The sequence below is a fragment of the Drosophila hydei genome, unplaced genomic scaffold, assembly GCF_003285905.1.
Source record: "Drosophila hydei strain 15085-1641.00,03,60 unplaced genomic scaffold, DhydRS2 tig00008114-arrow-pilon, whole genome shotgun sequence".
Classification (NCBI taxonomy): Eukaryota; Metazoa; Arthropoda; class Insecta; order Diptera; family Drosophilidae; genus Drosophila; species Drosophila hydei.
In genome coordinates, this window is record NW_022045827.1 from 9,891,496 (window position 1) to 9,908,285 (window position 16,790).

General features: G+C 40.9%; 1 protein-coding gene across 1 annotated transcript; it reads left to right on the forward strand.

Annotated features, from left to right (window-relative positions):
- The first annotated feature begins 1,074 nt into the window (after window positions 1-1,074).
- On the forward strand, window positions 1,075-15,178 carry LOC111597796 (protein bowel). Its single transcript, XM_023312672.2, has 4 exons — window positions 1,075-1,329; window positions 2,132-2,311; window positions 11,005-11,884; window positions 12,983-15,178. The coding sequence occupies exons 3-4, from the start codon at window positions 11,046-11,048 to the stop codon at window positions 14,364-14,366; spliced, it is 2,223 nt and encodes a 740-aa protein (XP_023168440.2). The 5' UTR covers window positions 1,075-1,329; window positions 2,132-2,311; window positions 11,005-11,045; the 3' UTR covers window positions 14,367-15,178.
- The last annotated feature ends 1,612 nt before the right edge of the window (window positions 15,179-16,790 follow it).

A 16,790-nucleotide genomic window follows, 5' to 3' on the forward strand; every position in this document is an offset into this window, starting at 1 on the left:
TGCCAGACTGTTGAAGCGATAATCTGTTGGAATTCGGTAATAGCTAGGAAAACATATATTCAGAGTTGTATATTATATACATTCCATTAGATCAGATAAATATAAAATACTAAAATGATCTCAACAGCTCGACAACTAAACAATGAAAATCCAAACTTCAATCCAAGGCATTTCTATAAAGAATTATCATATATAAAGTCGTAACTCCTCGAAATCATGTAGGCTATGGTAGGGTATGTAGTACACATGTATATTCTATATAAAGTTTCATTACAAGCCAAATTTATCAACATACATTTAATAACTACATTTAGTAAACAGTCCCATCTTAAGTAAGCTTTTTTATACCTTAAACATATATATACATATATATGAATAATACTAATACTGCATTATAAACGCTTAAAGTCTCATGGAATGAAACAATTTATCTAACTTGTAGAGCTGAACTGATCATTTATTTATTTATCTTATCTTTTTAGTTCCTCAAACTTTCAAATACCTCAACTTGGATCTTATAAACCATAATACTAATATAATATAAAATATTACATCACATACCACTTGGGTTATCTATTTACTTATCTTATCTTTTACGCTTTTCAAATGTATGCAAATCCATTTTAAAGTACTTCAACTGACATCGTATAGCCAATAATACTAATATGGCACTCACAAATATTATTTCGTCTATTTCAACTTGCTACGCGTAAATATCGTGCTTTACTTCGTCTAAATGATACCCTACTCCATATATATATATGTGGGCAGGTTATACTTATACAAAAAGCCGCAAGCGGCCACCGCAGTTACTCCCTCGCCGATTGGAAGCGGACCGGAGCGGAGCAGAGCTGAGCTGAGCTAGGCTGTGTTCGGCTGGCTGAATGCAGTCTGGCAACCCGCGCGCTTGCGCTCCTCTACCCTCGAAAACGGTAAGCAGTCGGTAAACAGGTAGCTCTCTAACTGACAATAACTCGTCGTACGTATGCACGTTCCGAGTCCGTCTGCCTGTCCATCAGTCTGTCGTTGTCGTGTCTGTCCGCTGAGTGGGGCTGTCTGTCCGCAGCGTGCGACTGGCGGTCGGTTAGTTGCTTGGCTTGCCAGTTGCTCTTATTGTTGTTGCTGCCGAGGTTTTCTTACTTGGCTGGTTCTCTCTCCCTCTCTCGCTACTCGCTGTGCTTCGCTCTGTGCTCTCCCAATCTGCGCTCTCTTTGCTTGGGCGACGACGACGACTGCGCGTTCGGCAATGTTGGATTAGTCTTCGAGAGTTGATCGTAGCTGACGCACCTGCGCGCGGATCGTGCATCGTTGAACACACAGTGCAATTGTGTACGTATGTGTGAGTGTCTGGCTGTGAGAGAGTGTGTGTGCGTGTGTGTTTGTGTGACTTGCATTTGTGGGGGAAAAATGCAGGCACAGTGAACTTGTTGCAACGTCGCCAACGCCGTCTCCCGCTCACCATCGCTAACTGAAAAGCGCTTTTCAGTGGCGTGTCGTCGCGCGCGTGTATCTGTTTGTGTGTGAGTATGAGAGTGAGTGTGCGTGGTTGTGAGTGTGCGTGCGTGTGTGGGTAGAGTTTGGGACTACTTGAGGAGCGAATTGGTAGCTGCACTGGCTTCAGCTCCTATTTCAAACAAAATGTAGAAAAACACATTTCAGCTGCCGTATCTCGTTTGTTGCTTGGCTCGTTCGTACGTACGCTCGTTCGCCTCGTCTTCGGCTTCGTGTATAGCTTCAGCTTCGGGCTCGGTTCGTTTCGCTTGGCTTGTCGGCTCAATCGTGCGCTTTCGTACGTGGTTTGCTTTTGTTTTTGTCTGTGTTTTTTGTTGTTGTCTTCTACGTGGTTTGTGGTAGCCGCTGCCGCTGCTGCTGCTGTTGCTGCTGCCGCTGCTGCCGTTGCTTTTGCTCCCGTTACACCCGCGACCGCGCGCGACTGATCGTGCCGTGATTGTTTCGCGCATACAGCTGTAGATACATTTGTATCTGTGTATGAACTGTGCTGCGTGTATCTAAACTCAATGAATATATTTTGCCAGCCCGCATATGCAATGCGACAAGTTATCTAAGCTACCAAATCATATGAATATATATATGCATATATAGCTAATATCCAAATATCGTTTGCTTCTAGAAATCATCAGAAAAAGTTCAAACACAAAAGTGCCTAAAGAAAGATAAAAGTAAAGCGAAAAAAAACTAAATAAACTAAAAGTTGCTCAAAATATAAAAGAAAATACCTGGAATATACTGGCCAAGCCGAGCTTGAAAGAGCCTCAGGCGCTCTTCGCACAGCCATCAAAATTGTTTACAGGTAAGCAACACGCCCCAAGCAGCGGGCAACACCCCCTACAAAAAAACACGCACAAAATGTACCAAAAAACAAGCTCCAAAGATTCCACCAAAAAATTCCGCAGTTGAAATATTTTTTTGTGCTTTTTTTTGAGGGTCTAGCTAATTATTTTCTTTTGATTTTCGCTATGGCCAAAAGCAAATCACGGCGAGTAGCGAGTGGGCTCTAAGAGAGCAGGCTACACAGAGAGAGAGAGAGAGAGAGAGACTCAACTGTAGCGAGTAGCAAAGTAAATAAAAAATACGCTGACTGCTAAAACCTGCTCCAAGCACACTCACACACACACACACACATACTGATAGCTCTGTGTAAGTCAACGTTGGAGGCTCCGCCACAGTTGGCGGTTTTTGGGCGACTGGCGGCGGCTTCCACTACAACTGCATGTGCCACTGTCATTGCCACCGAACTCAGTGTGGTGCCTGCCCGACTGCCTGCCTGCCTCACTGCCTGCCTGAGCTGCGTTCCATTGACAGGCGGCCTGGCGCTCGGCTCTGGCTGGGCTCCAGCTCGAAGGTTTTTAGCTTGGAATTTTTTTCTGTTTTCTTTTTTTTCTCATTTTTTACTGTCTTTTTGTTGTTGTTGTCTGTAAACCAGTTCACTTGTAGCCAGTGCCAGTGGCCAGTGGGCTCTCAGCCTGGGTTTCAGCAGCTCTCGTCGTGCTCAATTTGAATCCGGTTTTTTTTGGACTTAGTCGACGTCGTCGTCTTGGCCGTTGCCAGCTTGGCTTGCCGCGCGCTTTAATTGTTCAGAACGTGTGTCCAAAGAGGAAACGCAATTGCCGCAAGCTTCTGTTGAAGCTTGGGGTTTGGGGTTTGAGGTTTGGAGTTTGGGGTTTGGGGCTTGGGGTACCCTCTACCATCATCATCGTCATCGTCATCTGGCTCTTGCATCTACATCGCTCCAGCATCTTTTTGTGCTTATTTTCCTTTGATTTCGTTTAAACGCTTTAGTTTTTTGAAAAACGCCTCCCGCGCTCTCACAGTCTTTTTTTTTGGCTTTTTTTTTTGTGGTTGGGGGCATTTGGGCTCCGTTCGGTGGGACTCTATAGAGCTATTGGCTTTTGTCTCGCTCGACTGGAGCCGAACGGAGTTTTCATCATTGTTTGTTTATAGGCAATTCGGTTTGTGCTTTTGGTTCCTACATTTTAGCATAAGAATAGGTTCATAAAAATTTATTGCATTTGGCTGGTTTCTGGGTGGGTTTTAGCTCTTCCTCTTATAGGCGATATCAAATTTAATATTGGTGCAACGGTGGCCCGCAGTAGGCAGTAGGGAAATGCCTAAAAATAGAGCTCAATAAAAAGTCGAAATTAATTAAAATCGAAACAAAACAAAAGCAAATTAAAAGCGTTTAAAAGTTTTGTGAGACAAAAGGCCAAAACACTCAATCTGCTGTTACCATAAAACCTAGACAAACAATGGCCCATACAAATGACCATAAAAGGCAAAAATAGCTGCGACACGCCCATTTGGCACGTGTCGAAGAGTCGGAGACTCCTAGCCAAGCTTTTTCGATAGTTTCTGATGATGAAATTTAATGCCCTCAATTACGAATATGAGTTTCAGTGGGAAGAACTAAATTGGAATCGTTAACAAACTGGGATTATGCCCATCGTCGATCAATAGATCTATACGATCTCAAGTAGCCTCTCTGATTATGAGTTATTGACAGTCTTGGCACAAAAGAACTTAAGAACTCTATTGGACCAAGGCACGAGCACGAGAGTCGTAAGAAGCGTAAAATACGATCGACTTAAGAGGATTAACGTTGAGTCAAGAGCGTAGAGTAGAGTAGACTGACTGATAGGAATTGCTTTGCTTTCTTACTTTCTCAGGTAGACTCGTAAATTCTGGACTTAAAAAGAAAAAATCATAAATAAGTAGATTAAAATGATTTTTGAATGTTTTTGAGTAAAAAAAAAAAATAAGATTTTCAAGATTTTTCTTGTTGGCTAGCTTAGATTTTATGTTAATGGTTAATGGAGATGTATTTTATATAAATATATTAAATATATATATATATATATATATATATATATATCTATTTTCTATATATTATCTATTTGACTAGTCTTTTCCTCCGCTAAGCTTCAGTCAAGTCTATAAAAACTTTTTCAAACTCAAATATTTTTAATATGTATATATATATATATATATATATATATTAAAAATATTTGAGTTTGAAAAAGTTTTTATCGACTTGACTGAAGCTTAGCGGAGGAAAAGACTAGTCAAATAGATAAATTTTCTAGGTTTATCAGATAATACAGATTTTGCCTCGAAACTTATATTATTTATATGCTTACAAGACTTTTAAATAATTGATTGATTGATCCCAATCAACTTTTCCAACATTTTTCTAAGCACAATCCTTATAATCAAAGTAAGTCAGTCAGCGCTATATATCCTTTTGCAGCTTTCAGATTTGTATTACTTATTAGATAATATATTCTTAAGCAACTGATATCCTTTACTTCTAGCTTCTCTGCTATGCCAAACTAGTTCTATTTGGGCCCAATATCGAGCCCATCAATTCTAGTCTAGTTCTGTAGCTGTTTTTCTTCCCATTGCAATTTAAATGATGTTTTTCAATTAAGGCGAACAACCTTAGTAATTCACTAGAGCCGATCTCAGCTGCAGCTGCGTTGCGAACTCATAAAACTTCATTAGCAAAAACGCATCCAACTTGCCTGCTGAATTAGCAAAGCTTTTAAATTAATGAACGCGCACTTACACACAACATGCACACACACACACACACACACAGCTGTCTCTAGTTGCACAGATATTAATCAAGAAAATTATAGACACCGCTCGAGGAGCCAGGTAAGCAGGCTTCAGCTTGGAAAACTAAACAAGCGCGCTTGATTATGCCTAGAGATTTTAATAGCCTCGACGATTATCTCCAGCAGAAGAGCTGGACGCAGCAAAAGGGTTGTCCAGATTAACGCAAACGCAGCCGACTATAATTACAACTTGTTGCGTTTTTGCTTTTACTTTTGTTTTTCTCTTTTTCCTGTTTTTCTTCTCGATGCTCGTTCGCAATGTGAGAAAAGGGGGATATTGGCGTGAAGTTTGTTACTCCATGAGAGAATTGATAAATGATTTAATTGTATCGCATACAGCTTGGGAGCTGGGCTAAGTAAATGACGCTTGATTCGTTACTCTACCTGAAGATGATAATATATTTGAGATAACATCTAGACATACATCAATTAAAGTGCAAAAGTTGCAGAAAATATCATTTGTAGTGCATTGAAATAATACTGAGATATAATCTAAATAGCAGCTAACATCTAACTGCCATTGCTTCAGACTTAGAGTAAATCAACTCGAAGTAGGAACTCAAATATAACAAAAATTTTAAGCATATATTTAATTTATATAATATAAATATAATTTTATATTTAAGTACATCTTGAATTATATTTTAAATGGTTTTTAGCTTCAAATATATTTTAGTTGTTTAAAAAAAAAAGTTAAACAAAAATTAAGAATTTCCTTTTTATAAACTCCATTTTTTGTTTATTCTAATATATATTTTTTGCTGAACGAGTATTAAGAAGTTAGGCAAGCTCAGTTGCTGGATTCTTAAATGTTTTTTTATTATTTTCTTCTTGATTTTTTTTATATATTTTTTTTGTTGATTATTAGCTACCTTTGCCGAGACACCGAGCCTGGCCCGAAGGGATTAAAACTGAAGACACACACACTCGCACACACACTCTCACACACTGACCCTTTCTTGTCGTGTGTTGTTTGTTGTTGTTGCTGTTGTTGTAAGCAAACTGAAGTAGTACGCTAAGAGCGTCTCTTGGACAAAACTTCGTCTCGTTTCTATACAAATATTAAATCCCTCTGCGCATGTGTGTTTTTCTTGTGTATCTGTGTGTGTGTATGTGTGTTGCCTACAGCTGTGTGCATGTGTGTGTGTGTGTATATTTTTTATCAACTGCTTTGAACCTTTTTCCACTGGGTATACGCGTCTGCTGGTCTCTGTTTACACAAAGAGCCAGAGACCAGAGACAGGGCCAGACCCAGAGCGCTCGGGCCCAGAGCAGGCAGCGAAAAGTGGCAGCCAAATTGCTCCTCGATATCTTTTATTTTCTTTGCCAGTAGTTGTTGTTGTTGTTGCTGCTGTTACTGTTGTTGTTGTTGTTGTTGTATCTCATATACTTTTTTTATTGTATGCATGTATACACACATTTAAGCCTTTGGCTTCATTTGCTGGGCAACCGTTTGCGCAAACGTTTCGCGTCTCAGTCTGTGTGTATGTGTGTATCTGTATCTCAATATTGTATCTGAAAGTACACAGCAGTCGCTCTCTCTCTTTCTGTGTACGGCAAGTACGTGCAACGTTGTCGACTTCGCATTTTGCTGATGATGTCCATTATTTACATTAATTTTATTTGTTTTTCTTATTTGGCTTGACGTTTCAAAAGTGCCGATGTTTCCAAAGATAATGAATCGCTGGATCGCATTGTACACACGTATATGTAGGGACGGCTGGCGAGGGCCGACGGCCGACGGCTCGACAGTTCGGACAGTTTAGACAGCTAAACAGTCACCGAGCCCCAGTCATAAATGCATAAGCGAAGCAGCAACAGTCTAAAGCTAGTACAAAAAATGAAACAGAAAAAAAAAACAGAAATAAATAAAATTAAATACGACAACGAAAATCCCCCAAAACGAGTTAAGTTTTTTTTTGCCTTTGTATTTGGAGGCTACGTGTCGCTGTGACTGAGGTGCGATATATGAGCAATGAGGCTGTTTAGTTCACTGGGAACTAGTGGGAAAAGCTAGAGCTGCTCGTGGGGCCAATGCATAGACAACTGTCAGTGCTTAGGGAAATAAGTTCAAAAATATACTAAAAATAAGCATAAATTAAGGGAAAAACATTGATTAAAGAGCAAGCATTTATATCAGACTAAGAGAATATTTTTAAAAGTAAATAAAATATATAATAATAATAAAGGATTGACCTTCTTCTATATATATTCTTCTATTTATATTTTGTTGCGGAATCATATATTGAAATGAAATCATACTTGATTTATTTTTATTTTATTTTTATCTTATTTTTTGTCTTTTAATTATTTTGCCTTTTAAATAAAAGTTCATATTTTAAATTTCTTAGATTTTATTTTTTCTCTCAATTTATTTATTTTTTTTTCATATTTAATATTTTTAAATTATATATGATATATAGAAATATATATATATAATTTAATAGTATATATAAAAACAATAGTATAATTGCATTTTGCTACTCTTTAAATACTTTTTCAAAAAATTTTTTATATTCATTTTCCAATTTCCAAATTTCTCATATCAAAAATTAAAGCTTAAGTTAGACTGAGACTTCCCTTAAATATTTATCATCAGCAATTTACGTCACTTCAATCAAGTTTTTCCAGCAAGGAAGTTTATTTAGCTACCTCAATTTCGCTGCAATTTTCACCTTAGCCAAACCAAGTTGTCAATGATAAATAAATTGCCCACTTGTTTATCTTTGAAAATATTTCATATGTCAGCTCTAATCAGACGGCGCTATAAACTATCTACCTTAGTTTGCACAGCTCTAAAGTGACAGCAAAACACAACAGCTCTGTGCTGTGGGCACTGGGCTCGCGGCTCGGGGCTAGCAATACGTGGCCTAACCCAAGAGAACTGTGGCCGAGCTTCCAATGATGCAGCAGTTCCACAACTATCTGCTTATCATGCCAGACAGGCGGAAAAGTTAGCTTCGCTCCTCAACAGAACCGAAATCACGTTGTGAAAACTCATTTCAAGGCGCAACAGTCACAAGTCGAGAACATTTCCAGCAAATGATAAGCAAAACTGTCATGGCACAGCAGTCGAGCAGCAGATTGGGCCCCAAAAGGGGCTCTGCGGGGGTGCTTGAGGGGGAGACCAGGGCGTAGACTGCGAGGCAATTTTGTTGTTTGTCTGGTTAAACGTCTGCTTAAATGTGCTTAAGACGCGACTACTACGTTTTATGATCGACAATATGATCATTGTCATTATCATTGTCACACTGATCATTGGAATTGTCATCATTATTGTAATTATTACTGCTTCTTCTGAACTTTCTCGTTTTGTGCATGTTCTGCTTCATTATTATTGTCGTTATTATTGTCAATATCATTATCAATATTATTGTTCACTCTTCTCAACTTATATTTGCTTGGGCTTACAATGTTACACAAAAGCTGCTTCATTAATGTTGTCATTGGCATTAGCAGTGCCCGTGTTATCTGGCTGTAGAGGATTTTCTTGCTCTTTATGATCAAATTCTGCCTCATTATCATTGCAAATATTTATTGTCATTGTCATTGTCATTGTCATTGTCATTGTCATTGTCATTGTCATTGTCATTGTCATTGTCATTGTCATTGTCATTGTCATTGTCATTATCATTATCATTATCATTGTCATTGTCATTGTCATTGTCATTGTCATTGTCATTGTCATTTTCATTGTCATTATCATTATCATTATCATTATCATTATCATTATCATTATCATTATCATTGTCATTATCCTTAGCTTTGGTTATCATCATTTCCATTTAAATGATCAATATTATTGCCATTACCATTATCATTACTCATTTGACATTTATATTCATTACTTGACATCATTATCATACGCCTCTTCGTTATTGTTATTATCATTCTTATTACTGCTAGTATTTCTTCAACATTTACTTGCCTACTCGATGATCATAATCTAATTTATTATTGACAATTTGTTTATGAATATTATGAAAATTAATATTACCATTGCTGTGCCTTCTGTCTCTTGGCGTTTTCATATTCTTAGCGTTCTTCATTATTATTGTCATTATCATTATTTCTAACTTGTTCTGCCACATTTAGTTGCTCTTAACGCAATGATCACGTTTCGCAGAGAGCAGCAAGCGAGAAGCTGCTGTGGCTCCTGTTGCGTAAATCCAGTAAGCACTCGACTGAGCGGGTCGCATCGGGTCGCTATTCGGGTCTCGAGCTCTCGTCCGCTGCTACCGAGTCCCAAGGCTTGCCTAACTGACTGACTGACTGCCGTTTAGTTCGCTTTTGGCTACCAGTTGCATTTTCTATGGCTGCCCCTGCTGTATATCTCTGTGTATCTCTCGCTCCGTATCGGTGTGTGTGTGCGAGTGTGTGTGTATGTGTGTGAGTGTGTTCGCTTACTACTGTGTGCTGCTCGCTTATGCACAGAGCCAGTCAGGTTTTTCAGACGCACAATCTTATCTAACCTGGCAGCGTCGACAACTCCAACTGCGACGGCGACTCGTTTCGATTCAGTTTCAGTTTAGTTTCACTTGCCGCCGCCGTTGCTGATAAAAAAAATAAAAATAAAAATAAATAAAAAACAAAAATAAAAAAACAACAAAAATTCATTTACCTAGTAAAAAAAAGATCGAGCAAAGTGTTTTGGTAAATAAATATACTCTATGCGAGTCTAAAAACAAAATTCACTTTCAACAAAGGTTCAATTAATATTATTAAAATAACTTAATTGACAAACAACTCAGGTGAGCTTGTTTTATAGCACCTGCTTTAACAGAAAACAAGGTTTTCAAGAAAGAAACAAAGTCTCACATCGAGTCAAATGCGATCAAATATCGAATGTTCTGTGATTTATTTAATTTTTATTGCTTCTTTTTTATAATTTTTGTTTTTAATGTGAAAATTCAGATATGTAAATTGAGTATATGATATGAGTGCATTAATTTATTATTATTTTACATTTGTTTTTTAAAGCTCTTGTTTTGCATTGTTAAAAATGACCAGGAATATTTTTTATTATGGAAAGTTTTACATGAACTTACTTGAAATTTATTTATTGATTATATTTAAAATATTTTGTGGCATCAAATTTGATTTAATCAAGATGCGACTTGAGGCTCATATTGCATATGCTTTCGATGAACTCGTAGCTCAATCTTCGTCAACTTTATTTGATTTTTAATTCTTAAGCTAAAGTTGACTTGTCTTCAATTGAATTTTGAACAAATATTTGTGTTCCCTTAAATTTTTTAATAATTTATGTATAATAAATATTAATGTTAAACTTTTTAAATTCTTTCCATAATTTAGAAATTCTTTAAAGAACTTTGCATATATTAATATTAATAAAATTTAATTTATAAATTTATTTATTTTTTTTAATTAAATGATAATTATACTACAATAATAATTAAAGACCTTTGTATACGAGTTGCCTGAATAGTAATCATTTTGTTCTTAATTTCTTAGGCAGCAGCTGAAATTTATTTTATTTTTTTCTTCAACATATTTCAATGGATTTCAATTTGTAGTAAATAATTTTTTTTTTTGAATTTTTAATTTATTTTAAAAACTTTTTTCATTAATTTTTTAAAGTTTCTTTAAATCATAAAATAATGCCAAACTATTGCCCATAGCTAATGTGCTCGCATTAAGCCCAATGGCTTGGGCAGTGTATGGAGCAGCAAAAAATAGAAAAAAACTTTTTATGGAACTTGACGAGCAATTAAGATAAGCCCAATAGAGCTCCAATAAGCCGAAACAATTAACACAACATTTGACTAATTGTTATTTTTCCCTCTTTCTCTCCCCTACCCACCCTCTCTCTCCCTCTCTTTCTCTCTCTATTTGCTCTTATCTGCAGCTGAAGGTCTGATGGCATGTGAGTAGGCGCTTGCGCTGAATATGCCCACGGATAACACAGCCAGCGAGGGCGGAGGCGCCATACCGATGTTGCGCGCCTCACGCATGGATCAGTTCATGTCGACGGTAGCCGCTGTGGCTGCTGCGGCAAGTGGCGGCGGCGCCGGCGGAGCTGGAGCCGGCAATGCGGATGGCTCCGGCAGCGCCGGCGACTCACGCAACTCCTCAGCTAGCAGGATCTCGGCAGCGGCTGCTGCCTACGAAACACAGCTGGCCTATCAGCAGCATTTGGCCTCGTCGGGTCTGCATGGCGGGCCGCCGCATCATCGCGAGATATCGGCCTTTGTGCCGGTGCTGCCGACGCGGCAGGCACTGGAGGCGAAGGCGCGCGCTGGCAGCAACTCCAACTACGAGATCATCGCCATGATGGCCGACAAGCGCAAGGAGCTGGCGCTACGCGAGGCAGCCGCCGCTGCCGCCATGCTGGGGCGGGCCGGGCCGCCGGGCGTGCCGCCGCCAGGTGTGCCGCCACCAGGTGTGCTCTATGGGCCGCCACCACCACCGCCATATCTGACCGGACCGGGCCCATCGCCCACAGGCGCCGGCAGCTTTCCCTTTCCGCCCGGAGCAGCGACCGCTGCGGCGCTGTTTCCGCCGGGCCTCGGACCGGGCATGCACGCCGGCCTGGACAGGCGGCTGCTGCGCGCACCTGGCCGCGCCTCGCGGCCCAAGAAGCAATTCATCTGCAAATTCTGCAATCGCCAGTTCACCAAGTCCTACAATCTGCTGATACACGAGCGCACGCACACGGACGAGCGACCCTATTCCTGTGATATTTGCGGCAAGGCTTTCAGGCGACAGGATCACCTGAGGGATCACAGGTGAGTGCCCGCTGTGGCGTGGGGCGTGGGGCGTGGGGCACGACCAGAACGGCAGTGGGCGTGCCAGCACTCGTAATTGCTGGCATGCCTCGCGGCAACAGCAACAAACGAACAAAACAACTCGAGTGTTTGAGGTTGCAGTTAGCCAAGTCGAAGCTGAAATACTCTAGAAGAAGATTTGTAGCGAAGCAGAGTTTATGCGGGTGGACAGAGCTGGAGTTGTTGGAGGTAGTATAGGATAGCATGGGAACTCTCTAGAGACACACTTTGGAGAAGGTTTTTTCTGTTACAGAAGTAGCTGAGGGAAGGACCGAGCAGACTCTAAGCAATCTCAGCGAAATTTAGCAGCCAAACGTCTGCATAAAGTCAGTTGACTCGCACTGAGCCAAGTTGAAGGTAGAACATGCCGCCTCAAGACCGAGTTAATTAACTTTGTTGGTTTTCATTTGGGGAGCGGCGGGGGCTGGCAATGAGGGTCGGGACAGCGGGCAAGAGGCATGAGGCATGAGGCAAGGGGTACTCGGCTCATTGGATACCTACAGCAGCAGACAGCAAGTTAGCATATGTGTGTGTGTGTGTGCGTGTGTGTGTGTTGGCCTGTCCGAGATGCTTTGCGTCTTTTGATCGTTCGGTTTCGGTCCATTTGTCGTTTGTTTGCTTTGCCGCGGGGCTAATTTCTCAGCAGCAGCAGCAACTGAAGAAGTGGAGAAGCGGCTCGAAGGGCGAGCGCTGAGAAAAACAGCAAGAAGAATCTCGGTGCGCCTTGAAGCCAGTCGAAAGACACTGCCAAGCTGGACCCAAGACAGATCTGAGCCAGAGAACCTGTTTTGATTTTTATTTAAGAGTCACAGCAGCTGCTGTGAGTTGCTGCTGCTGCTGCTGCTGCTGCTGCCGCTGCTTTGTTCCAACAACAAGTGGACGCCATTTCAAAGATGGCTGCCATAAACATAAAATATATCAGCGCACTTTATCTGAGCGGGCAGAGAGATAATGCAGATAACTGTCAACTTGAGCTGCCAGCTGCCAGCTACCAAAAACGCCCACGCAGTAAGCACAGTCAATTCAAAGCTCCCCCCTCTCTCGCTCTCTCTCACCCAGGTACATACACTCGAAGGAGAAGCCATTCAAGTGCACCGAGTGCGGCAAGGGCTTCTGCCAGTCGCGCACCCTCGCCGTGCACAAGATTCTGCACATGGAGGAGTCGCCGCACAAGTGTCCCGTGTGCAGTCGCAGCTTTAATCAGCGCTCGAATTTGAAGACCCATCTGCTCACCCACACCGATCACAAGCCCTACGAGTGCTCGTCCTGCGGCAAGGTCTTTCGGCGCAACTGCGATCTGCGGCGTCATGCGCTGACCCACGCTGTGGGCGAGGTGAACAGCGCTGACTATGTGGACGTCGGCGAGGAGGATGAGGCCAGGCAACTCAGCGGCGATGAGGAGGATTCGCTGCTAGAAGTCGACTCGCCACGCCAGTCGCCAGTGCACAATCTGAGCGAGAAGTCCGACAAGGATGAGGCGGAGCGCATGCGCCTGAAGCGCAAGGCCACCAACAGCAGCAGCGCCAGCTACGAGCACGAGGATAGCGAGGAGGAGTTCGACGACTTCGACGAGGAGGAGGAGCTGCATGAAGCCGGTGCCTTGGATTTGGCTGAGGATGAGGAACTGGAAACGGAGACCGAGGAGGAGAAGGCCGAAGTGGCGCTGGTGGCACGCTTCAAGGCAGGCCAAGCAGCCGCCGCTGCCGGCAGCACATCCAAGCCGGAGCGCCAGGGCGTCACCCATTGCCATCACGAGGGCGGCGAGACCTACACCATGCGGCCACACGGCGAGCGGCAGCTCGAGGAGCCACCGCCGCCACATGCAACGGCAGCTGCACCACCTACAACGTTTATGCCCGGCTTGCGCTATGCACCACCGCCAGCTGGAGCAGCTGCACCACCTGGCCCACCACATCATGCCCACTTGCTGCCGCCGGTCAACGGGGATCCCTATTTGCCCATGCTGCACGTGCGTCGCGATCTGCACCACAAGACGCTGAACCTCAGCAAGACGACGCCCGCGTCCGCCACACCACCCAGCATTGTGACCGGCGGCAGCGCCACGGAGCCAGCCAGGCCGCCATCGCAGCCGCTGCACTCGCCGCACGAGGCAATGCCCAGTTTCCTGGGCTCCATTCCGGTGCGCAAGCGCATTTTGCCACCGCCGCCGCCGCTGGTGGATCTGGTGGAGCATCAGCGTTCGTATCTGGAGAGCTCGAGCATCTATGCGCTGAACATGTCACGGCATCCGCCCAGGCAGCTGCTCTGCAAGCCAAGTGCAACGGAGACTTGTGCAGCGCCCGAGAAGGAGCCGGCAGCGGCTGCAGCACCGCCTGCACCGCAGCCGGCACCACCAGCATCAGCTGTACCGCCAGCTGCGGTGCCAGCTCCAGCACCACCCAGACGCACGGGCTTCAGCATTGAGGACATCATGAGGCGCTGAGCGGGAGCATTTTAATTTTTTTAGCACATTAAGCAGGAATTCTTGCCTGATCTAAAGCAGGCCGAGCGCTATTTAGCCATAAGTGCACTTTTAGTACATTTTAGTACAATGCCTGTAGGCAAGGCAATAAGAAAATACTTTAATTAAGCATACATCATTTTTAGTACACTTATATTGTTTAGACCATAAGCTTAAGAAGTGCCACAAGCTGTTGTTGCATTTGAAGCATTGTGCTTTTAGTACACTTTAGTACACATTCCATAAAGATCAGCTGCTAGTTTAGTGTTTTAGTACATTTAGTACACCTAACGTTAGCTTAGCCTAGTACGTACTCTTAGTACATGATCTAAATTTCGCCTAGTTATACACATAATTGATACGAGAGTCTATTCGCTAATTTAGATCCAACTAGTTTAGACCCAACACTAAGTGTTGTTTTTGTTTCTCCTTCTGAACTAGTTTTGTAATTAAAAGAAGAAAAAACACACAATACTAAATAATTGTATACAACTTTTTAATTTATATTTAATTTGTAAGATAATCTTGAATGCAAAATCTTGTTTCAAGATCTACGCTGAGGGAAATAAAGGTTGAAAGTAAAAGTAAAGCTTAGAAATACGAGAGACTAAAAATGAAGAGAGAAGAAATAAAACCAACACGCGAGCTGCGGCCGTAGAATGGCAGTTAAATTTTTATAGGCTTAGTCGATGATAGAGATCTTAGGTTTTTAGTTTCATAGATTTTTAGTACAGCCTTCTAGCATTCCATGGTCTTCCTTGAATTTTAAATGACTTTGAAACACACACAATCCATAGAAATACAGATATATATTTAAAAATAAATATATATAAATCTAAATAAATATTTAAATAAAGTTTGCATTGAAATTAATTGAGTTTTTGTGTTTTTTGTGCGATTTGGTGATTCATGCCATCAATCAAACGATGTCACAGACTTTATACCATATATTATGTATCTATAATATCGTGTACTTCGGGCACGTCTCGTCTAGCTGCGGTGGTTTTTTCGGCTCGGTGTGGGGCAACGCCTTGAACATGATTCCGACTCCAAGTGCCGCACTCGAACACGTAGAAAGTTCAATTAATGTGGCACGTAAATTGCTGTCATCGAGCCGAGATATTCAGGAAACCTCAACTATAAAAAATAAATGTAAGTCAGCCATAATTATATTAGTCAAGATGCGAGCGAATCTGATGATATCACCAGCGGCCCTCGCACGTGATTCGCCTGCTCAAAGACGCGGCGTGAGAATACAAATTCTGCCAAAATGGCTAAAACTTTTTGTTTTTATTGCTCTGCAAAAGGAAGTCACCCCAAAGTTGTATGGAATGAATTCATAACTAGCATTTCTTTTGTTGACTATAATAAAAAAAATTAAGTATTTTGCAAAAAATTGTTAGAGGCAAATGAGCAATGAAAATGCATTTTTTGCTTCACTTTAATAAATTATAAACAATTATGAAAGAGGGCTTAGAGCTTGTTTTATTTATGTATAAAATTATATTTAATAATTTGCATATTTACAAAAATATTTTTTGCTCAGCCCGAAAGTATGCAATAAAAACATTCTTGGCCCTTAGGCTAAGCATAAGCTTAAACTAGAACGATTTTTAAGTATTCAGTTATATATAACCTTTAAAGAGTAGAAAGAGTGCACAAGTCGGGTACATTCGATTGCCAGATAGTTTCAACTTCTCTATATCTTATTTAAAAAATTAAACAATGACGCAAGCTGTTCCATAATTTGGTAATCAGTACGAAAAACCTAGAAGATGTTCTTAAATTAAAATTAATTTTGACTGAAGATTTGTTTTTATTTATTGATATATTTTTTTACATAATAATACAAATTTTTTGTATTTTTCACATCACATCACATTTATAAGGCTTTAATTTAAATATTTTAAACTAAAAAATTTTAATTTTTTTAACTATTAAATGATAAGTGCGCAAATGATAAGTCCACATACAAAAACTCACAACCTTACTTTTCCTTTAACCATTTCCAACAAATTTTTCCTGACTTTTTCACCGTTAACATATTCTGCCACAGCCTAAAAGTATTCCACAAAAATTAAAATAATATGTTTGTTTAGTTACAATGTTTTGCATTAGTAAGCTAATACGGCTTTATCATTGCCTAAAAGAGAATTTCTTATATATATTTATAATATAGAATAAGACTTCTGTACTTAAACCCAAATATTTGTCTATATATACTTGAACTTCTGATTATTTAGAAATCTTATTATGGTTTCTGATGGGATAATAAAAGACTTATTAAATCGCCAATACTAAGACACAGTCAATGCCCAAAAAGCCTATTTCCAAAAATATTAGTAATTAAATAAATGGAATGTTCCTTACAAATATTATTTTCTGAATTTCAACGGAGCATTTTAT